Source organism: Cebidichthys violaceus, unplaced genomic scaffold, assembly GCF_023349555.1.
Source record: "Cebidichthys violaceus isolate CVI_PGR_0920_01 unplaced genomic scaffold, fCebVio1.0.p SCAF_24, whole genome shotgun sequence".
NCBI classification, from domain to species: domain Eukaryota; kingdom Metazoa; phylum Chordata; class Actinopteri; order Perciformes; family Stichaeidae; genus Cebidichthys; species Cebidichthys violaceus.
The window spans coordinates 7,434,631-7,459,173 of NW_027176417.1; the positions used below are offsets into that span (position 1 = coordinate 7,434,631).

Genomic DNA, 24,543 nt, shown 5'->3' on the forward strand with positions numbered 1-24,543 from the left:
AAAGCAGTCACAACACAAAAAGGTTGAGGGATTCCTGGTGAGAGGTCTGTCTATTTAAGATGGAAGGAAGATGTGGTGTTTGGGTTTATAGAGCGGAGAATCGTTCGCTATCATGGTGCTGCACAGGGGGGTGGACGAACATGCTGAGAGAACATCGCACAGTTCAAGATGAATTCTCAAAAGATATGAAAGCATTTGAAGTGTGTTTGTTTGTTTGAGGGATGAGGCAGAGGAAAGAAGAATTCTGCACTTTGTCATGTCATTTGTCTTTTGAAACCTGAGCTAAAATGATTAAACTGGGGCATTAATTGCTTTTATTTAAGGTTGTATAACGCCATACAATTTGCAAAAAAAACTAATAAATTCGATTTTGTTTAGCTCCTATTTACTAAAAAATATTGGTGCTGTCCGAACATTAAAACTATGAATAACCAGCTGCTTATGTGAAATGCACAATTTCTAGCAAACCTTTAAACTTATACACAACCAGTATTGTTTGTATCAAATAATTTGTTGCCTCTTAAGTTTACTGTTTCAGTTTTCAAAGCACGGCTCCATTAATATTCATCACAAAGGGGGACAGCTGCAGGGGGACTCGAACCAGCCAGTGCCCTCAGCAGCCCATTATAACCAGTGGCTGGGGAGGTAATTTATCAGCTGCAGCCTTTGTACTGGGGAGGACACAACAAAGAGCTTGTTTGTATCTGTGAAAGTTAAAAACAACTTTATCAGTGCTAAGAGTACCTCTGCAGAGTAAAATGTTGGATCCCTCTGGGCTTTCGTAAACACACTTAATCTCTCCCTCCTCTACTGCTCTTGGGTCAGAGGATTGTCTTTGCAGAATCGCCGAAAAATGTTCAGTCAGGGGTTTCCAAGCTCTCTGCAGTGTGTCATGTGTGCAGATGTTTAAATGAACAATGAAATCAATGTGCCACAAACCCTTTTTCCGGCCTATCAATCAGGAAGAGATGCAGCCCTCCTCTGGAACAATTCAAGAAACGACCTCATGAAAAGTACTCCTACCTCCAGTGCTGTAATTGCACATCCTAACAGCTTAGATGGAAGCTCGACTTGATCCTCTCTGACTTTACTGGTTGTCGAAGGATTTGCATCCTCAAGCTGACAAAGTCAAGGGCACGGACCACCACATGTTTGACAATTGTGTGTTTTCTCCCTCTCTTAGATATGCTCAAAACAAAATGAATAAATAAATGAAGCTAACACCTTCTCGTCCTCTGTCAGAGGGCCTTTTCCAAATGTCTGACCATCGAACTGTGTCTGGGGGTATTTTTGTAAAGATGCGCTCAGATGCAGGCGGCACAATTACAGATGCATAACTGAGCCAGCAAAGGACTCCCCAGGGTGCTGTGCCCCCATATAACACTGCTGTAAAATACATTTTGACACTCTATTAACCTCAAGTTGTGTTTGCACAGACACACACAAGATACAGAGAAAAAAGACTGCAATCAATATGTTGTGCAGATTAGATTAAATGTAAAACATCAGTAAAATCTGTCCCTTCAGAATAACACAAGTTAGTGAGGCAAATCCACATTCATGAATCAAATAAAAATTGCAGCAACAGAGCAACAGATTCTCAGTCATCCACGCCGCTGGATTTCTACAAGTACTAAATCAAAGACAAGACAGGATTTGCTGTGGCATCTTCATCCAAAAAACAATATCTACTCTCCGACCACCATCCACGACCCCACATCACCCTGTGAAACAAACAGAAAAGCTTTAAAACTTCTCAAAAGTTTTGTCGAAACAGCAACAACAACCAAAAAAAAAAACAGACGACAAAAACAGAAGAAAATAACATGCATCCCTGTGTTATTTCAAACCTAGCAACACAAAACTAAACAGAAGCTGAGTGACAATAAAGACCTGGCAGAAATAGAAGGAATGCAAAGACCTATACAATGCAGAGACAAAGTAGAACACAAAAGTGCAACAGGTTCAAACTAAGGGCTTTCAGATCACTCAAACTCCGTCTTCTTCTGAAACTGACAATCATGTCCACTCTAGCACTCTCCTCCAAGGTGTGAAGGTAGGAGTGATTTCAAATTCTGCCTCAAAATCTCCTTTTAGATGCTTCACCTTTTGTACGCACAAAGGAGTGCAACACTGTGAAAGCCTCTGGGGACTCAGCGCCATTATCCCCATTTGAACGATTGTCACCTCTTGCATCTTATCGACCGTGTTATAAGCTGCACTCACATCGCTACCCAGGCAGTTTGACATCCGTTCACACCTGGACTCATGTGACTCTGACGACCAGGTGGGCTAACAAGCTTAACGATGCTCCGTGTGAGTGACCCTAAGAGGTCAAAGGCCCTGGATTCCCCTCTAGTCAGTCTGAACTGAAGTCTTCAAAACGTCTTTGGAAACTCCAACAAAATAGCAAAAAAAGATACATCGAATATTAATGGAAATAGCAGTTTGTGTGGCTGGATTGCACATAAAGACATTTGAGTGAAATGATCCAGTAAGACTTATTTGAATGGGACGTGTGTGTGAACATCAGTTTCTAATGTCTACAGTCAGTGCTACGGGGGAATTATGAATGGACATTTTGGCATGGCTGAGCAGGAAAAGCACGGGTATTATTAATAACTTTAATGTTGTACATTCGCTTCATTACTGTTAATAATACTTCGCGTTTCCTGCTTTCACATGTCAAAATGTCTGCTGTGAAAAAGATCTTTCATATGAGCTGGGAGCAAGACAAAAGTCATATTTATATCCGTAAAAACCTATATATGTATTGTGAAACTATTCTTTCTGGTCCATGAATCATTTGATTAATCTACTCCATTAATTATCCTTGGCCAGGCTCAAAATACATTGGCAAGAAAAGTCCAGAAAGTCTGCCCTCCACTTCTTCTTCTTCACTTCTATAAATAACTGCAGCACTTTACGCGTGTAGCTTTTAAGAATAAGAGCCTAAAACACAGCAACATGGGGAAATATTTTCCTCTTAGCTGGAAGGACAATCAAAGCACAGAATCAGAGCGGTTGGATGAAACAGGCACAAACAGATGTTGTAGAAAGTGTTGACTTTTCTCTATCTGCTCATGCATTATTTATAACCTGAGACTCTCACACCGACAGTCTTATCCAAACACTGTGGCTTTACTTTGACTTAGGTATATCGTAAAAGTGCATTTGTTCACACAAGCAAACCCATTTCACATTGCGAGTTTGATTTATGTGAAGAAAAAAAAAATGCAGAAAATGACAATGCATCAGTAAAAGCCTCACTTTAAGTGTAAGCAGCTTGATTCTTTGTTATAAACCAATGTCCTCAGAGCCAACAATACCAGTGGTTTAGGTTCATGTGCTAAAGGTGAATTTCTGTGCATAATTAGCCTTCTCTATTTACATAAATACATAGAAATACTACAATGTGTGACATCTTAGTCCTTCTTCCCTTTTCCCTTTACAACACATTGAGGTCCTCTGCAGTCTGGTAATCCAGGAGGGAGTAGCGGTCCCGCCCCTGGGCAGAGTTAATGGACGGTCCCTGGACGGGTGGGATGGCGCCGCTTTGGCTCAGCTGCTCCCGAGCCTCGCCGTCCAGACCCACATGTGTGCTGATCTGTGACGACCGAAGGCTCCTCATGTGGCCCAGCGCTCGCACCTCATACAGCTCCACCGAGGTTTTCTTGTACCTGGAGGGAACAGATGGTTATTATCTTCACCTCTGAACTCAGGAGAGATGAAATATGATGAAACTTCTAATGAAGAGAGTTCACTGCAGCAGAAAATAAGATAAAACAGGGAAGGAATGTAGAGGGAATGCATATAAAGATTGTTGTAGACAATTATAATACATAGTATACAATACATGTATACTGTAAAATAGGAAAATATGGGTAACAGGCAAAAATTCTACAACTAATTACAGATAATAACGTATATAGCAAACCATCTATTCTTCTTCTGCAAACTTATAGGTTCACATGAACTCACATTTTCAGCAGTAAAGATGACAGAACCACTGAGACGGACGAGGCAGCCATCGCACCAGAGCCCATCCAGGGTTGGAGCACCAGGCCAACAGGCATGAACACACCTACAACCAACAGAGCAGAACGAGCACTCAGTTAAAGCTCACCAAGAAGATGCAAGTCATGTTGTTTGGAAACAGATTTTTTTCCTTTAATACCACAAGATGCCAGCGTTAACAAATTGTTCCTGTGAAATCATGTTACTACTTTTTTACATTTTACTACAAGGAACTTTAAACTGGTCAATTCAATACTAATGGCTCTATATGACATACAGAGACCATCAGAGAGAAGATAGGCTATTTCTAGATATTTTCAACAGAAACTTATACCAGCTCAGACTCCAGGGAGGAACAGGAGAACCCAAACCAGGACTGAGCGGGGCAGACTGTCTGACCCTGCTGCAGTAAAATGAGGACTCTGGTGCTCGGAAACACTACCACTTTTGTCCACAGGGACCGCCAAAGTGAACACAAAATGAAGGTAACTTTAACTTAAAAATGTCTGCTTTTTGATTCTGTCTTATCAGTGAGGATGCTGAGTCATATTTTGTCTGCTGGTGTATCATCCGTCCTCACCTGCAGCGATGGGTATTCCTACGAGGTTGTAGATGAGGGCGAAGACAAAGTTGGTCCTTATCCTCCGCACCGTCTTCTTGGACAGCTCAATGCTGGCCACCACGTCCAGCAGGTTATTCTGCAGAGTGTGAAAACCTTCAGTTTAAGGACTGTATCTCTGCACAGACCGTCAGTCACAACGTGTCACTTACTCGAATCAGGACGATGTCGGCCGCCTCGATGGCCACGTCGGTGCCTGTGCCGATGGCGATGCCGACGTCGGCTCGAGCGAGGGCGGGCGAGTCGTTGACGCCATCCCCCACCATGGCCACTCGCCGGCCTTGTTTCTGCAGCTCCTGCACTTTTGCCACCTTATGTGAAGGCAGCACCTCCGCATACACCTTTCTGATCCCCACCTGTGATCAAACAAAACATTTGATTTCATATTTTACACAAATTTTTTAGAATCCTTTATAAATGTGTTTTACCTGTGCAGCGATGGCTTTCGCAGTGCGCCTGTTATCTCCTGTTATCATCACCACCTCGATGCCCATGCTGTTGAGCGTGTGCACCGCTAACGCTGACTCTGCCTTCACCGTGTCTGCGATGGCTAACATGGCACACAGCACACCTACGGAGAACACACACACACACACACACAACACATCAAGAGGTGCGAGATAAGAGATGAAAGTGAATGTCAGTGTTGTTTTTTCGCTTTTATCCTCACCATCTATAGCTACCAGGATAGCAGTCTGTCCTTTCGTTTCGTGGCTGCACATAGCGGCATCAACGTCTGCTCCGATGTGGTGGCCGTTCCTCCTCATCCACTCTCTGTTCCCAATCAGGATGGAGTAAGACAGAGGCTCACCTGGAAGCAAAGACATGACATGTCTGTGAGTTAACAAGTGAACATTGAAGCAAAGAAGACGTACAGTGTTTTTATGTGTTTTATGTAAAATAGCTCATTTAGCAGAATTTGTTCCTCTAAAGTTCATCCAGTCTGTATTTCAGTTACGTTAGAGATGTCTACAACCAAAAGAATCACTAATTTTTAAGCAGGATTTATAGGTTTAACATCTAGTGATATTGGTGACTAAATGAAGGTATTATAATGTACCTTTAAGTGGAAAATTAACGGATAAATTAATGGATTGTAATATATTTAATTATATATATTTATTTTAACAAATGATCAGCAAGGTTTAAAGGGTTTGGGGTAAGGTGTAAATTCTGGAATGATTTTCATTCTAATTGGTAAATCTAATGAATTTTAAATACTTAAAACCCTTTAAAAAGCTTTTGAAACTTGTGTTTAAAGGAGATTATTTAGGCACAAATCATTGCTAAATGGGAACTGACCGGTATGGGAATTGAACCCGTTACTGTTGCATTAATAACCCCATACTCTAAACATTTGAGCGAACCAGCCTGGTCCATGGTGTTGTTTAGGATGATAAGGAGGGGGATTTATACGTGAATAACTTTAACTGACTAGTTTAAAGGCCTTGTATTTATTTGTTTTTGCAAACGGCACAAATTTTTGCTTGCACAAAAAGTGATGCTGTTCTTCAAACATCATAATTGTGAGTGCAACCTCAGACACTGAAAGCCATCCGACCTGCAGACGTGGTCTCGGCAGCAGACAGCAGGCTGCTTTCGTCGGTGGTGGCTCCCGGCAGCAGGAAGTGCTCTTCGTTCGGCTGCTGCAGCAGATGTTCCACGTTAGAAACCCGGCAGCTGATCCCACAACCGGGCACGGACTGGAAGTCCTGGCAGTAGCCCAGCAAGTCACTGGCCAGCTCCTGTTACGAGCACACAGACAGATTATCAACCGTTAGAACCGTTATTAAAGCTGTAGTAAACACAATACTGACACACACAGAGCATCTCTGTCACCTCTTTGCAGTGTTTGGCGACGGCCGTGCCCAGCGGGTGCTCGCTGCTGGCCTCCGCTGTGCCAACCACCGCCAGGATTTTCCTCAGGGGCATGCGGGCCATTTCCCACAACACCAGCACACGAGTCACCCGGGGCACGCCATTTGTAATCGTACCGGTTTTGTCAAACATCACCACGTTGATCTAAAGGAGCAGAAACACAAAGACACAGTCATGAATCCAACTCTACTCTCCACGATTCAGTCATATAACTCTACTTATTTAGCAGTTATCAATCAGCAATTTGCATCTTCATAGATAGTTTTGTGAGCTCACTGATCCCCAGAATGATAAAAGGTTTGTTTGGATGTTTCGACAGACTGTGTCGCTCTCGCTGTCAGATTTAAACTGACAGGTTCTCATTCTGGGCAGACAGAGAGATCATGAAAATACCTTTGAAGACCTGCAACCTGTTGCATTGTATTGAGTACACAGTATTGAGTCACATAATACCTGCAATCTATAATTAATAGTTTAGTGTATTATTTCAGCTTAATAAAAGGTTACAGATGGTCTTGTTTGGAAAAGAGCAGGTTGCTATGAGTCACATGTAAATATAGTGCATAAGAAATTAGCTATGGATTTAAAATACACAAAATACAATCTGCTAAAATGCAAGTATCAAAATGCCAATAACAAAACTGTGCAGCAGTCAGCAGAAGCAGGATGTAAAGAGCATTGCCTTGTGGGCCATCTCCAGCGGCTCGCCTCCTTTAATGAGGATCCCGTTCTGAGCTCCGACCCCAGTGCCCACCATGACAGCTGTCGGGGTCGCCAGCCCCAGAGCGCAGGGGCAGGCGATGGACAGAACGGTGATGGAGGCCTGGAAGGCAAAGCGGACGATAACTTCCGCCTTGGAGATGTTCTTGTTGTAACCCTGTGAGGAAAAGAATGTGTTATTGGAGTGATGCCATTGTTTTTATGAAAGCAGCTTTTGTTTGCATGTGAAAACAAATGTAAGTGCACCTACCGGGAAGTTCTCCTTCACAATGTCAAAGTTGACAAACCCAATTGCCAGCCAGGCGATCAGGGTCAGCAGAGAAACGATAACTATGAAAGGCACGAAGTAGCCACTGAGCCTGTCTGCAAACTGCTGGATGGGGGCCTGGAAACACAAAGAGAACAGAGGAAATATTTCTATTGGAAAACCTGTTGTGAGAGCATTTCACCTTGTTTAACAGCATTTCCTTATCATAGGTGAATGGATTTTTCTTGTTGTTTTTTTGAAACAGCAAAAATCTGAAGATACAGTTCAAACTGCGTCTTACCTTCGAGGTTTGGGCCTCTTCCACCAGTTTAACGATTTGAGACAGAGTTGTGTCGGCACCGACGTGAGTGGCCTCCACCAGAAGAGCCCCGTGAGCGTTGATGGAGCCGGCAATCACCAAGCTGCCCACCTTCTTACTGACAGGCATCGGCTCCCCTTACCACCATAGAAGAAGAGAGGCAGACCGAAAGAGATGCAAAAGATATACTGTTTTAATCAAATAGTTCTTCTCTCAAATAGGACAAACTAATGTTTTCTTTGGATGTTTTATTATGACATATTTTTTAAGGCTGTTAAATCAGATTTTATGTCGTTAAAGGCTTGTAAATGCAATTACTGCTTTTACATCACAACGAATGAAGTAGGATTGCTGCAAACTTCTACTTGGAAAAATAAAGTAAATTGATTTTACAATAAAAAATTGTGAACATTTCTCCAAGAGACTCATACGTCCTCCAGCATTATCTGTCAACAGGCTGTAAATTCACATCAGGAGTCCCATCCTCCTACCTGTGATCAAGGACTCATCTGCCATGGAGTTTCCCTCAATCACTCTCCCGTCGACGGGGAACTTTCCTCCTGGAGCGACTTTTACAATGTCGCCCCGCTGGACCAGCTCCACCACCACCTGCTCCTCACTGAAGCATCAACAGTTACAGATCTCAGATCTAGTATGTTAACTTCTCAAAGTGATACACTTAAAATGCGTTCGGTATGCGGTGTGTCTCACCTGATGATGGCGTGGTCTCTTCCCAAAGTGACCACAGTGGCATCAGTGGCTTGAAGTGACATTAATTTGGCCAACGCCTCTGAGGTTTTACTCTAAAAACAACAACAATAATATTAAAAATATGTTCTCTTTTTAAAGGTTAAGTGTGTAGTATTTTGGCATATATTAATAATAAAAAAACTAATAAATGAAAATAATTCTTTGAGGGAAAATATGTTCTTTTACTTTAGCAATGTGCTCCAGCCATCGACCCAGCGCTATGAACACAAACAGCATGGGTGGAGTGTCGAAAAAGGTAATGGGGCTCTGGCTGGCTCGCTCGGCCATGGCTACAATGAGGACCACGCAGGAGTAGATGTAGGCAATAGAGGTGGCCAACACGATGAGCACGTCCATGTTGGCTGTGCGGTGTTTTAATGCGCGATAAGCCTGGACGTAGAAGTATCGGCCTCCAAAGATCTGCAGGGAAGAAAAACAGATTCAACGTTTGAATTAAAAGATCAAACTCAAAACTAAATCTTCCGTTTACTGGAGAACAAACAAAGAAGGAATACATGGTACTTTCATTCATAAGAGTCGTTGGCAGATTATTTACCAGTTTGGTGAGCCAGCAGCTATTAAGTGTCTAAGTCTAAGACGTGCATTAAAGTATCAATTTACTTTAAATTCCTTCAAGGTAAAGAAGAAAGGAGTGCTCCATTTACAGCACACCTACATTTTAAGAATACGCTTTGAATGCATTTATATTGGATTAAAGGCCTCACACTTTAATGCATAAAGGAAACAATCCCATTTTTACAGGAAGGAAGCACCGAACAACTAAAGCCCTTAAAGGGGTCCCAGCCCCAGACACGTCCCCTTACCTGCACAGGTGTACAGAGCAGGAAGAAGGCCAGGTTGAGGAGGGAGAGGCCGGGCAGCAGGTTCTGCTCCTCAGGCATGGAGCCTCCGTGTTCCTGGTGCTGACTGTCCATCACCATCATGTAGATCATGAGGCCCATGACGGGCAGGCCGAAAACAAGGCTGAAAAGAAAGGAGTTCTTCCACCTGGAAAAATAAATGTGGATTGGAGTACCATGAGAGGTGATTTTGCACCATTTTGCTATATGACATCTGTACTGACAGGTTTCTGATGTGGGTCACTGCAATTTCTAAAATATCTTCATATAGTCTGCCTCATGCAGGACACGTTTCTGATGTCATTTTTATGTCTGAAGGCCTTAAAGATGATGTTTTAAGAAAACACTTTTTTTCTCAAAATGAGGACATTTTAAAACCAGATACTTGCTGTCGAATTTCTTCGGTGTGATCGAGGTTGTTTCTGAAGCTTGCCTTCACCAGACTGGCCTCGAATCCAAGACTCTAGAAAACGAGACATATAAACCAGGTTATTCTGTAAAATCACTGCACGGGGGAGGAGGTTAAAAAAAGGAACGTGATCATCACCTGAATGATCTTGATTATATCTCGAGCTCCCAGCACTTCTGGGTCAAACTGGATCTGGGCTTTCTTGGTTGCAAGGGCGACGGAGGCCCCGAGGATCCCTTTGGTGGAGGTGAGCGTGGACTCAATGTTGTGCACACATGACGCACATGTCATGCCTGTTATCTACGAGTGAAGAATGGTGGGATTAAATGACTCTTCGTTGGGAAGATAACGAGGATTATCTTTAACACTGAGGAACCAGTAAATGTGTTTTATTCTTCTCAGTTGACTCACAGTGAGGTCCAGCTTCCCGTGTGTTACTGCATTGTCCTCTATCAGCTTGGCACCAAAGCCTAAGTCTTCTATGAGCCGAGTTACAGCAGCAGCGTCCAGGACTTCTGAATCGTACTTCACCTCCGCCTTTCCAGCCATGAGTGACACCAACACCGTGATGATTCCTGGAAGTCAAAGCAGAACATCACACGTGTGAACTGAAACACATACTTTATAACAACACCTGAGCTTGCTTTACCTTTGTGTTTGTGCAGGTTCCTCTCAATGTTGGCCACACAGGAGGCACAGGTCATTCCCGTCACGCAAATGAAGCATTTTTGTGCTTTAATCTGGCTTTCAGAGGTCGCCTGTGATCCGGTGCCGTTGCTGACTCTCGCTTTATTGGCCGGTTGCAAGTCAGAGAGGTCAGAAAGTCCAGAGCTAACAGGCCTGGAGTTTTCATGAGGCTGGATGGTCTTTGCAGATGCAGGTTCTGTAGGAGGAACAAAGTCAGAGGCAGAAGGATGCTTAAAGGTAAATTAGTAGTGTGTCAGTATCCTTAAATATAATGACAAACTGCAGGACAAACACTGCAGTTTCTCCCATTTTAATAGAGGAACGTAACTATGTACATTTACTCAAGTACTTAGTACAGTTTTGAGGAACTTTTCGTGAGTATTTCCAAATACAATCCAAATACTATTGTGATGAAGTTACAATTTTTACTCCGATTTTATGCATATGGAGGTGTGCTCTTTTCCTAAAATTAGAATACAAAAATCACAATAACATTTATTCAACAGCTGTAGTTAATTGTTACTTTTCTGATTAAGATTTTACATTAAAAAGTGTTCAATAAAAACTATTTAAAATGTTAGAACTTCAAGCTCTTGCACATAACATACTGTATATAACACACATATTCTACTTCCGTTTATATCAGCAAAGCAACATACACCAACCAAGATGTAATACATAACTTTTATGCTGAGGTGTGAGTTAAGCTTCTCACTGACTTAGAGATCAAAACTTAAACCCAGGGCGGACTTGACGGCCAAAAATGCAAACGATACATGAAAGAGTCTGCTCTTAATCTGCTATCTGAGTTAATTCCACGTCTTGGCAAGCTGTTTTCGTCATTAAATCCAACAAGAAAGAACCGGCCGGCGTAAGAGCCCTCCATGTCACACTCAAGCATACTTTGTCTGGTTTCCATGGTAAGCAGAGGAAACTGAGTTGAGGTAAGCATGAGGTGTGCTGGAAAGAATTTAATCAAAGTCTTTCTGCTCATAACCAGGGGATCAAAATAACATAGTTTTCCTGAACGCATCTTAACATATCATGCACAAGAATTCACGAGTGGGATCATAGCTTGAATGTCGACATATTTTCTGCCTCGAGCTGAAAATATGGTGAGGTATGGTCAGATAAACAAGCTGAAGAGCTGAGCACCAGTGAGGAATATGGATCATATTTAGTCACACTTTTTGACTCCTCTTTATTGCATGCTTCTTCTCTTATTATAATCTCAAATAATTAACCAGCCTCTGAAATATAAAAAAATGCTGGTTTTCCATAAAGAGTTCCATAGAGACACCCATTGTCATCTTTTCAAAATAAAACGTCTGTACTCATACTAAAATAATTTCTTGTTATTTTCTGTTTGATTGAGATTAACCCACAACTTAAACATCTCTGCCAACCTTCAAGCGATGCGTCAAAGCCCATGTCCTCGATAGCTGCCCTGAGCTGCTCCGGCTCCGTCAGACTGGGGTCAAAGTTGATCGTTCCCTTTTCCTCCTTCAGTGACACAGCGATGGACTGCACTCCTGTCATCTGAGAGATCCTCCCTTCTATGGACCGCACACAAGAGCTGCAAGTCATCCCTACAATCCAAACGGTTACAGTCGAGTTCAATACGTCCCTCTGCCAGTAGCTTATATCACATCCAGATGGATCATCGGCTGACAAAGAGGCACCAAAACCCATATCCTCGATGCTGTCTCTCAGCTCCTGTTGGGTCACTAGATGAGGTTGATACACAATCAGCGCTGCAGCGTCCTGAAGGGACACCTGAATATCTGACACTCCAGGTAGAGGACCAATATGTCCCTCAATGGACTGCACACAGGACTGGCAGTGCATGCCATCCACCCTGATCCGCACCGCAGACTCCACGTTGAGTCCCAGCCTCTGGTGCTCCAGGGCGATCTCTTTGGTTGTGATAACTGAGGCGTCATAGTCCACTTTGGCCAAGCTGCTGGATAAAGACAAGCTGACGGCAAGAACTCCATTCAGGCTGCAGATTCTGCTCTCGATGGCCTGGTTCTGGTGCTCGGGGCCGAGTCCCAGGAGTTTAAAAGTAGCTCCGGAGGCCGTTTTGGGTGGAGGGCAGAGCTCGCTCTGACTCCCGTACTCGTAGGCCAAGTTGTCAAGGCCTTGTTGTTTCTCGATGTCAAGGCCATTCTCCTGGAAAGATGGGAGAAACAAAGTCAGTATCTTTCACTTCTATAAGCTCAGGGACTGTATGAATATGTATTTGGGAGATGGTGAGGGGTTTACTTTGTGTGAATTTCATATTTCAGTGGAAATAGTCTGCAAGAGTCATAAAAATTAACTATCGGAACTTTTTTGTGTGTTTGGACAAGGATATGGTCTCATCTCAGATTAAAAAGAATGAATGCAGCATCATATGTGTCAGCCTGTGCAGTTGCTTTCTTCCCATCTATGCTTGTATTTTTTGCAACTTTTACATACAAATAAATGCATTCCTGGAAATAATCAGGAAAAAATAAACAAATAACACAAAATAGTTTTATTCAGAATTCAAAAACTGCTTATTTTGCATTGTGAGTCTGTGTCTATGATATGAGAGCTAAGCTTTGTGGGTAAAACATCAGTTTTAATGTCCCTGTGAATAAACACAGCGAGGCCATCTCTTTGTTAAGACACAGACCTGGTTTCTACAGAATGTACTGCAGGAGTTTAACGAGAAAAGGATTAGGTGGTAAAGAGAAATGGTACAAATAACACTTGATGCTTCCACCCTCTCAATAGGCTGTCAGTTAAAATGGGGGTCCAACAGAAAGAAAAGTCCAGCACCAAAATCCACATGACTGGCCCTTCACATAATCTCCCAACGTGACTCTTCTTAAAGGCAACCGGCCCCTCACAGAACTGAAGGACTAAGTCTCAACATGGAGAGCTCTACTTTCATGCTGCTTACGTTTTCCATGATAAATGCTTCTTTATCAAACGTGTCAATTACCCTTTAGAAGTAAATTCTTAATATTTTAGTTACAGAGTTAAGTACCAAAGAAGTCACGTAGTCCTTTAATTTGGAATGCATCTAATGCATCTTCAGACTTAAAATCCACAGTGACCCACATTAAAAACCTGTAAGTTGCTACTTAGTTACAAGTCGATTTGATGTAACCAAAGGCCACATGGGGGGAGTTTGGATTTTAAATCAGAAAAGGATGGTTGCAAACCTCTGCACACTTCTAAAGCCTTCTAGTAGAGGATGTCTGCAAAGTGATGCACACTTCTGCTGCACCCCAGATGGGACTCAGACCCACAATCCTTAGGAGCCCAGTGCCTTATGAGAATGACAAATCACTTTACTCTTCAATCTCAAAACATGAGACACACCACAGTGACTACAGATCTGCCTTACAATGACTAAGACAAACAGTGGCATGTTGACTTGTGGTGCTTTCATCTGTTCAAAGTTCAATACCTCACACACAGACAGCAAATCACGGCAACATTTAGCAGAAACATCCCCCTCTAGCATGGCGTCACAGTGTAAACTGTGTCCCAGTGACCTCGCTGTATTTCATGGTTTATCTTGTAGACATGAGAGGAAATAGGAACTCATGAAGCTACAGGTCTCAGCGAGGCCCAATCTTGGGTTCAGGGTCAGTCAGGGGCACCTAAAGGTGTCCCAGGAGGTCCAAAAGACTGACCCGCTGTATCCAGGTCCACCTCTTCATTCTGTTCAGTAGTACTTTATACATCTCTATGCGTTTCGTTTGGTTGAATTACAATAAAGTCAAATCTAATTAAAAAAGCAGTTAAGGGAATGGGATTGAATCATCATTATTAATAATAATAATGATAATACTATTAATAATAATGTTTAAATCAAGAATAAATCACAAAGATGCCACCAAAAATGTTTCCTCTTAATTAATGTTCTCTATGTCCCTTCAGCTTATCATACTTTTTATTGTACATATAAATATTTGCATCATTAACATTACTTTATTTACAGGTAATAACACTGATAGTCTTCCTAACTGCATCATGTCTACCTGCTGGCACACCGCAGTTGTAGCACCAATCAAATCCCTCCACTGAAATAAGCTGCCTATTAACACTGGGCTCAGCATCATTGATTGGCTACAAATCATAAACTGTCTTTTAAATTCTGCAGTCTTTACTCAGTGGAGGAGGAAGACAGGAAACACAGGAACTTCTAATATTATTGCATAACTTTCTATCGATTAGAATAGAAAGGCTTCATTAAAGTAAGTCCTTTATTAAGTTATTGAAAAATACTGCTTCTCTTAACTTTTATAATGATCCTTGTGGTGTATTTAGAAAACTAATATTCATTGTTTGTTTTCAGAAACTCACTTTGAACTATTTTGAGATAATTCACCATCGTTCTGCTTCGATTACGACAAAGTTCTCGGACAAACGAACAATCATAATTTGGACTAAAAGGAGACAGTTCATGTGTGTTCACTATAATTTAGGACCGTTTGTTTGTTTTGGTGTAAAAGTGGACTGAGTGAGTTTTGAAAAGAAACCAGTCTGCTGGATTTAATAGAGTTATTTCCCTTTATTCACTCACTCGGGTTCTGGTGTCATTTAGGTGGTGGACACACATCTTGTTCAGATATTTGTGTCATCATGAACAAAACAATGTCAATGTGTTAATGTAACAATCGTGTGTGTTTGATTTCCCTTGACACTTTCATAGAGTCATCCTAAACCGGTCTGAGATTTAATGACTTGCATGATTCATTTGGCTTTTGTCCAAAGCGCAGACAATAACAGCATTCAACCTGCAGGGCAACATGAGCGGGATGTTACAGATGACACATGAGCATAATCACTGACTTCCTTCACCTCCTGACAATGAAACGTTTGTCAGACGCTGCAACAGAAATCAAATGATGCGACACATGTGAGGGTTAGTAACCTGTCAAATGTGAGCAGAGATAGCAGTATTTCACAAGAACAAGTTGAGGAAATAAACGTAGTTTGGTGTAGAACATATACTGTATGTTTTCCAGTCGTGGTAACGAAGAAGACTTTCTCAAGAACTGAAGTAAAATGTTGAGGTACTTGCACTTCACCTGAATATTTCCACTTTATGCTACTGTCACATTTCAGAGAACATTTTTGTACTTTGTGTTCCAAAAATGTTCATTTGTTTCTGTCCATCGATTAATCAACCAGTGCTGAAGAACTTATTCCTTTAAGTAAACACTGCAGTATAGAAATACTTTACAGGTAAATGTCTTGCACTCAAAATGTGCACTTACAGCATAAATAAATATTGGCAAAGTATACTTTAAGTATCAAAATCACGAGGGCATCATAATACAGGACTTGGTCCATGTGAGTGTTACCCTATCACAGCATATGGGACACATATTTACCTCTGATTGTAGAAGAGTAGAAGTATAAATGTGAGCTTCTACTTTCCACCTCTGAAATGATTGCAGCTCGGACCTTCTGCATAACAGAAACTCACCTAAAGATCTCCACTGGTGCTGTTCTGATCTGATGAAATGAAACCGAACCCAAACAGCCACATGTGGGTCTCTACCAACACAACTTCTAAAGTAAAGTTGAACCTCCGCTGCAGATGGACCGCATGCTCCCCGGAAGCCTACCTTAAACTCGGGCGCGCAGTGTCTCCTGCTGCCGGCCGAGTGGACGCTACAGGTGCAGTCCGGCTCACAGCCACAGTCGACCATGCAGATCTGATCCACCGCGCCGCGCGACGACTTGGAGACATACTTGGACGGCTTTTTTGGCGACTTTGGTGAAAACATGTTTGCGCTGCTCTAATGCCGTTCGGCTTATCGTCACCTATCAGAGTCGAAGGGCAAAAGTCCGCAGTGTGCGAGCGCTCCGTCCATTTCCTGGAGGAGAAGGGAGCGCAGCGCAGCGCAGCGCCGGTGCGCACTCCGGGAAAACGTCATGTTTCTGAAGTTCAGGGTTTTTAGGGGGTTTGTGACTAAGAACAACGTGGACATGGTCTCCAATCAAAAGGACTCAATTACACGCATATTTGCATTAAACTACAATTTGAGGACTTTTCTAGTTCTTTGAGGAGAAAGTTGGGTACAGAAACAAACCAATGTATCTGTAGAAAAATAATTTTATTCAAGTCCAAATAAATTTAAGTACAAGCAGTGCATAAAGGCAAAAGAACCCCTGATTTTGTATTATAGCGGGATTAGGGTGTAATTTCAAAATAAAAGCCAAATTACATAAATGCAAAATACCACTAATGCTGCCTTACAACACAACTGCATCAGATTTGTAGCCAAATGAAAGTGTCCATGATCAATACAAACTGACTCTTGAGTATATATTTATAAAATACATTTTATTGAGTGTCCTCGGAGCCTCAGGTCAGTGTGTGGAAGTGGGAGGAGAGCGGTCATCAAGCAAACAAAGAACACAACTCTTCATTTCTTTTGTGTGAACTAATGAATAGAAAAACGTGGCCCACTGCAAAGAAAATCCATCTTTGGTCATTTTATCCGTTGTGTCTTAAAAGCTTATTTTCCCTAAAACGAATGCAGCTGATTGAGATGATTCCACTTGTCTCGGTGTTAACTTTCCATGGATGAGACTGCATAGAGATCTAGAAGGCACACACGGGGCTGACGTTAAACACTTCACCAACATGCTGTTATAGTTCCTTAACGTTGAAATCTTAATTCACCTAAATACTCTTCTATGATTTGGAACTACGTCTATCTTTTTGTTCTTTAGTGTTGTGGCTCAATAAAGGAATAATCCCACTGATGTTCCGTTGGATAGAAACTGTTCCTTGATCAGACATCAAGCTTTTCATGAAAACAAAAGGAATCACCTCATCTTGCATTGGCACCGTTTCTCACTTTGTTGTTTTTTAAGGAAATGCTGTATTTTTAGACCCCACGTAAGATTAAATGTTTAAACAGACATTTCTTGCATTGTAAATCTGAACACCGGGCGACAGGATGGAACCAAAAGTTCTTCTTCTTCTTCTTCAGGTGAAACTGTTCAGCGCTGTCGGTCCCAGCGCCAGATTGAAGCGTCGTCACACACGGCGATCAGAATGCTGCTGTCGCGGCTGAAGCTGGTTTGCCGGATGGCCGATGTGCATTTGGGGAGCGTCAGCGTGGTGCACCTGGAGGACAGAGGAGACGCTTTGAGACAAACGCTTTCATACTGTCTGGCTGCAATCTATCAAACGCAGCAGACGTCTCACACAAATCCTTCAAATGTGGGAATAAAGACGCCGTTCTCCACCGTAGAATGACTTTCACATGATTGTCAGTGTTTTAAAATCATGAATTAATCTGTTGATGACTTGTACGATTATTTGTTCAGTCAATAAAATGTCAGACTAGAGCGCCGCCTCCCGTAGTCTGTGGTAACATCTTTAAACTATTGTTAATATAAATGAATCGTTAAGCTTCTCCAGAGTGACATTTGCTGCTTTTCTCCTTTTGTATCATAAAGTGATTATTCTGGACTGATGATCGGACAACAGGAGACATTTAAAGACATAGATTGGACTATTTTCTGACACTTTAGGGACTAAAGGGCTCTTACTTTGCTTTGTGTGGGTCTTCCACTTCAAGGTCCCACACATAAAGCTTCCCCACCTGGTTTCCCAGAGCCAGCATCTGAAAGATCAGCATCACAGGAGACAAAGATCAGCGACAGCTCACCGACATCTAAGCTGCACCTCTAGGGCCATGAGCTGAAAACAGTCCACCAATAAGACAACAACGCTGATAAATGAATGACTCCACCTTCTGCCAGAAGTCCATGGAGAAGCGCATGTACCAGATGTCACACTGGCTGTAGTCGAAGCGTCCCAGAATCGTCACGTTTGACTCGTTTGGTTTCATGTGGTCGATGTCTTCCTCCATCTTCCCTGGTTTCCAGCAGACGATGGCGTTTTCACAGGACTGCAGTGAGACGGGGAGCATGTTAGACCTGATCAATGGTGACAGCTACAGAGAGCAGCGTGTGTGCCTGTTCACAATAACTTACAATATCAAAGAGAGCGATCTCAGTGCCGCGAGTCGCCGAAAAAGTGAATGGAACTAATATTAAGTGAAGCGTTTACTTGGTATCGTCACACTCAGTCCTGACTTGCCTTGGACAGAATAAGATCCCCGAGCCACCGCACACAGTCCACGTAGTTTCTGTGGATGTCTCGTGTCGAGAAGTCGGGGAAGTGAATTTTCTGCGAGACGAAAGGCCTGAAGGAAACACAAAACATGAGATGTTGAGAAGCGACGATTTGACGGGCCACACCAGTAAACGTGTTTTTATTCTACCTGTTGGTCTTGGAGGGATTGTACTCATAAGACCCACGGATGGCTTTCTGCATTCTCTCCGAATTAATTCTCCAAAGTTTCAAGGAGTGGTCCATCCCACACGACATGATCTTCTCACCCAGAAGATCAAAATCCTGCAGCAGGATATCAAAAATAAATATTGAAATGCAGGCATAGTTTGATCTTCATTGTTGTCGTGATTGAAGTGAACACTCACAGCACTCAGGACTTCATCTCGATGGCCTTCCACACCTCCAAATATCGCCACTAACGTGTCCGTCTGTATGTTCCACAGACGAAGAGCGTGATCTGAGGGAACAAGTCACAACGTTATTAAATCAATGCAAAGAACATCTCATTTAATGCACGTTTGACAGTTTATGAGCAACTTCTTCATGCAGGAGTCAACCGATTTAACAACTGAAAGCAGGCTGTGACGGGAAAAACATGTCGCGTCAGCGTTCGCCTGATTAAATAAAAGATTAAACTCCACATGAGCCTCATCAGGTGAGCCGTCTGCTTTAAGGAACCACCTGACAATCACACAGCAATATAAAACAACAACTATCGACATAAAGACACTTTATAGACGTGCTCGTGACATAAAGAAGGTGACAAATCACGGAGAGTCAATAGAGTCATTAAGTTGACATTGAATCCAAAATGTTCTGACGCGTCACTGAAGTTGCATTCACCTTCCAGAATGAATACGTGACATACTGTCCTGTTACTGGCTTTTCTGTGTCACAGTTTGATGATGTTAACAGAATTATTGGATGTTTCTTACCTTTGCTGACAGACAGGAGGAGATTCGGATCCCTCGGGTGAAACTTGAGCTCATTGATGGCGTTTCCGTGACCGACATAGTGCTGCATTCAAACACAAGAAAGGTTCACATTCTAGACACGATTCAGATGAATACTGAATAACATCAGTCTGATCTTAACCACCTGAACTGAAACTGTAGAGTCACATTTAGAAAATACGGACAAAACTATTCATAGGACAGAATCTCTCCGTCTCCATCATCTGAGACTAAATGCATCTGTAATCAGTGCGTCCATATTGTATTATATACTGTATATTATATTTACCTTGATACATTGCATCGTGACGTGGTTGATGACCCGGATGATGCCGCGGGAGCCGGCGACAGCCAACAGAGGATGACTCGTGTTGGTGTCGTAGGTCCAAGCACACGTGTAGAAGTTCTCCTCGGCCTTCACACATTTAGTCAAGGAATTAAAAACTGAACTAGAAGCTCCTGCAGAGACGCACTCACATCTAACCTCATTAAGACATGATGGGATGATACTACAGTCTCTGTGCTTCTCTAGAAGCTCTGGTCTGCGCCGACATCGTTATCTTCTTCTAATAAGATCTTGTTCTTAGCACAGCTGACAGGGAATTAAACATGTCTATGTTGTTGTTGGTTTTTTTACATCTAGGTTATATAATAGCTGTTTAAAACAAATACAACTGGACCTGAACCTGTGTGTGAGTGACAGAATGACAATGAGGAAGCTGGAAAAGTATCTCAAACGAGTGGAAGGATACGTCGGCATCGACATAAGACTGCAAGAGTCTCACTTCTCCCTGAGAGTGACATTCATACAGAGTTACCTGATGAAGAGAAGACAGCATTAGTTAAGTTTGGAGCAAGACAACATGGAGCCAGTATGGACTATTGCATGTATCCCTCATCACCACTGACCCTGTTACTGCCGACGGTGGCAAACACCAGCGGGTCTCCCTCCTTGCTGTGCCAGTTAAACTGGACACCAAACAGCGGCTGTCCGTGGTCCTCCTGTGGAAATCATGACGTCATCATTAATGAACTTCAGAGGGTGAAATGAACACAGGTCACCTGACGCATGCTGGCTATTTAAGGCTGCATTCCTACACATATCTACTGGGATGGTCCAACAGCTACGGAGCTGTGTGTAAGAGGTTTAAATAAACTTTGGATGGACAGGAACGTCATGCTTTAGTACAACAAATGAATACATATATGACAGCTTTCAGAAAAGTATTGGTAGAACAACTGATGAAACCTGGGATCAACAAACTGTGCGTACTCACCCTCAGGCTGTTGACACATTTAAAAGAATATTTGCATTTCTTGGACTTCCACTTGCCCTTGCCCCAGCTCTTTCTGCCCGGGGCGTTGGCAGTGTTGGTGGGTGTGTCTGGGCGCTCTGCGTTGGTCCCACTCTCAACACTGACAGCATCATCCTGCAGGACGCACAGAGACACAGGTGGTGTGTACACGTGTGTTATATTTCTCCTGCAGGAATGTCAGTCTCTGTTGATTACCATGTCAGTGGACACAGTAACAATAACCAACTCGTATCCTTTAATAGTTTGTATAGAGGTTTGTAGTCATATTACTAACATGTGACAAGCAACAGTGCACACAGTGAATGTCATCTTGTACATTCAGGTGTACAATAACCTGTATTACTGTACTGAGCTGTACTTCTGCAGCAATTAGATGAATATAAACACATTTTTGTAGCTTAAATGTGCTGACAGGAGCTAAATCCTGTTTGCAAGAGACCAACATGGCTGATACTCATTAACTCAAGTTACTTTTCGTCATCTCACAACCCTTAATTCAGAAGCTATCTCAAGTCAACATTGTCACGTGATTAACTAATAGTAGATGCTACTGCTAACGCTAGCATTGGATAGAATGACTGTAGTCCGAGCATTAAAACAACGTGTATAAGTACACAACAATGAAGCTCGCTATGTCTTCGGTCGTGTGGATAGACTTAAATGGTTAACGGCTGTTATCATCATAGCTTAATCACATCTAGCCGGTACAGATGAACAAAGATGCTAGCTAACAACGGCTACTTTAGCACGATGCTAAATGGCTTGAGGCGGTTTATGGGTCATTTTAACACATTTAACACATTTTAACTGCTTACATTCTCGTCTCCTGATAAATCTGGGTTACTGTTCTCGTCACTGCTTAGTTTTTGTTTTTTCGCCGGTATTTCTTTTCCCGCTTGAGAGGGGGACTCGGACATGTTCTTATTTTCCCTCATTTTGGCTCAAACTCCGCCTTTTCCGCTCCGCTGCCACAAGGGCTGCCGGGTATGGTAGTTTGACAATCTTATATCAACGTAATATTAGATTTAGAGCATGGGTTTTAACGCCCTCTAGTGGCCACGGCCAGCAACTACAGCAGTGTTATGATGAAGTTAGACAAATTACATATAATCAATACTTCCGGCTGAATCATTAAAAAATAAAAGCATGCAAGATGTAATTACGCATTTTGACCGCAAGAGAGTGTATACGCATGATTATTTACGATAGTGATAAAACTGTCACTGCAGTCTATAAATATAGAAATAAATGATACATACAACAGTGTGACTGCTGGGTAATACAATTAGCACTGCGTTCAAACTAAAGACGAACTTGTAATTGATTAGCTAACATTAGCTACAGCGATACAAAGTTAGCAAGTGTATCTCAAAGTAATATTAGATTTAGAGCATGAGTTTTAACGCCCTCTAGTGGCCACGGTCAGCAACTACAGCAGTGTTATGATCAAGTTAGACAAATTACATATAATCAATACTTCCGGCTGAATCATTAAAAAGTAAAAGCATGCAAGATATAATTACGCATTTTGACCACAAGAGAGAGTGTCAACGCATTATTATTGACGATAGTGATAAAACTGTCACTGCAGTCTGTAAATATAGAAATAAATAATACATACAACAGTTTGACTGCTGGGTAATACAATTAGCACTGTGTTCAAACTAAAGACGAACTTCTAACTAATTAGCTAACGTTAACTACAACAGTGATATCAAGCTAGACAAGTTACATACAATAAATACTTCCGGCTGAATCATTCAAAACTGAAAGCATGCAATATGTAATTACGCACATTGACCACTAGAGGGCAGTACACTCATGATTATTGACGATAGTGATAATACTGTCAATTTAAAATTAAATCATACACACAACAGTGTGACCGACAGGGAGCTACAATTAGCACTGTGTTCAAACTAAAGACGAACTTGTAATTGATTACATAACGTTAGCTACAGCGATACAAAGTTAGCAAGTGTATATCAAAGTAATATCAGATATAGAGTATGAGTTGTAACGTCCTTTAGTGGCCACGGTCAACAACTACAACGGTATTATCAAGCTAGACAATTTACATAGAATCAATACTTCCGGCTGAATCATTCAAAATAAAAGCATGTAATATGTAATTACGCATTTTGACCACAAGAGGGAGTGTCAACGCATTATTATTGACGATACTGATAAAACTGTCACTGCAGTCTGTAGATATAGAAATAAATGATACATACAACAGTGTGACCGCTGGGTAATACAATTAGCACTGTGTTCAAACTAAAGACGAACTTGTAATTAATTAGCTAACGTTAGCTACAACAGTGATATCAAGCTAGACAGGTTACATACAATAAATACTTCCGGCTGAATCATTTAAAAATAAAAGCATGCAATATGTAATTACGCATATTGACCACCAGAGGGCAGTGCACTCATGATTATTGACGATAGTGATAATACTGTCAATTTAAAATTAAATCATACACACAACAGTGTGACCGACAGGGTGCTACAATTAGCACTGTGTTCAAACTAAAGACGAACTTGTAATTGATTACATAACGTTAGCTACAGCGATACAAAGTTAGCAAGTGTATATCAAAGTAATATCAGATATAGAGTATGAGTTGTAACGTCCTTTAGTGGCCACGGTCAACAACTACAACGGTGTTATCAAGCTAGACAAATTACATATAATATATACTTCCGGCTGACTCATTCAAAATAAAAGCATGTAATATGTAATTACGCACATTGACCACCAGAGGGCAGTACACTCATGATTATTGACGATAGTGATAATACTGTCAATTTAAAATTAAATCATACACACAACAGTGTGACCGACAGGGAGCTACAATTAGCACTGTGTTCAAACTAAAGACGAACTTGTAATTGATTACATAACGTTAGCTACAGCGATACAAAGTTAGCAAGTGTATATCAAAGTAATATCAGATATAGAGTATGAGTTGTAACGTCCTTTAGTGGCCACAGTCAACAACTACAACGGTGTTATCAAGCTAGACAAATTACATATAATATATACTTCCGGCTGACTCATTCAAAATAAAAGCATGCATTATGTAATTATGCATTTTGACCACAAGGAGGACTGTCAACGCATTATTACTGACGATAGTGATAAAACTGTCACTGCAGTCTGTAAATATAGAAATAAATGATACATACAACAGTGTGACTGCTGGGTAATACAATTAGCACTGTGTTCAAACTAAAGACGAACTTGTAATTGATTACATAACGTTAGCTACAGCGATACAAAGTCTACAAGTTTATATCAAAGTAATATTAGGCACAATCCAAAAACACCCAAAAATATTATATACAATTGTGGGTATTTAATATATACTTTTATAGTATATAATTTGTACTTTTTTTATACTCCCTAATTTGAACGTCTTCCAGGTTTTTTCCTCACAAAATGAGAGCATCTAATGCTGACTAGCGGAAAGGGGTCATAAAGGACTCAAAATGTCTGCCAGAGAGCCCTCGAACACTCGATGATTCAACAGAGGGACAAAACTAAACCCTCATGGACTTTGTGTGAGCAGGGCATTGAAGCAAACCGAATGCAGGCTAAAGAAAATATAAAAACATA

The 24,543-nt window shown here is 41.7% G+C and overlaps 2 protein-coding genes across 3 annotated transcripts; both read right to left on the reverse strand.

The window, feature by feature from the left end:
- Positions 1-291: 291 nt before the first annotated feature.
- atp7b (ATPase copper transporting beta) lies at positions 292-16,381 on the reverse strand. Of its 2 annotated transcripts, XR_011103664.1 has the most exons (22): positions 16,122-16,381; positions 11,913-12,678; positions 10,469-10,702; positions 10,231-10,394; positions 9,958-10,119; positions 9,800-9,873; positions 9,375-9,558; positions 8,737-8,970; positions 8,512-8,603; positions 8,292-8,419; positions 7,783-7,937; positions 7,485-7,619; positions 7,197-7,391; positions 6,476-6,658; positions 6,198-6,381; positions 5,307-5,447; positions 5,065-5,207; positions 4,789-4,992; positions 4,598-4,715; positions 3,982-4,084; positions 2,227-3,680; positions 292-1,724 (listed from the first exon to the last, which is right to left on the reverse strand). XR_011103664.1 is itself a non-coding variant. In XM_068719355.1 (21 exons), exons 1-21 carry the CDS (start codon positions 16,281-16,283, stop codon positions 3,449-3,451), a joined length of 3,993 nt encoding a protein of 1,330 aa, XP_068575456.1. In that variant the 5' UTR covers positions 16,284-16,381; the 3' UTR covers positions 292-3,448. The 2 variants fall into 2 exon arrangements, 1 of the variants encoding a protein (XP_068575456.1); XM_068719355.1 differs by having other exon boundaries at positions 292-3,680.
- Positions 16,382-16,598: 217 nt separating this feature from the next.
- On the reverse strand, positions 16,599-21,876 carry eed (embryonic ectoderm development). The gene is made up of 12 exons (XM_068719773.1): positions 21,737-21,876; positions 20,883-21,035; positions 20,515-20,607; positions 20,358-20,423; positions 19,895-20,020; positions 19,588-19,669; positions 19,018-19,109; positions 18,801-18,934; positions 18,617-18,722; positions 18,267-18,425; positions 18,064-18,137; positions 16,599-17,635 (listed from the first exon to the last, which is right to left on the reverse strand). The coding sequence occupies exons 1-12, from the start codon at positions 21,854-21,856 to the stop codon at positions 17,509-17,511; spliced, it is 1,332 nt and encodes a 443-aa protein (XP_068575874.1). The 5' UTR covers positions 21,857-21,876; the 3' UTR covers positions 16,599-17,508.
- Positions 21,877-24,543: the final 2,667 nt, after the last annotated feature.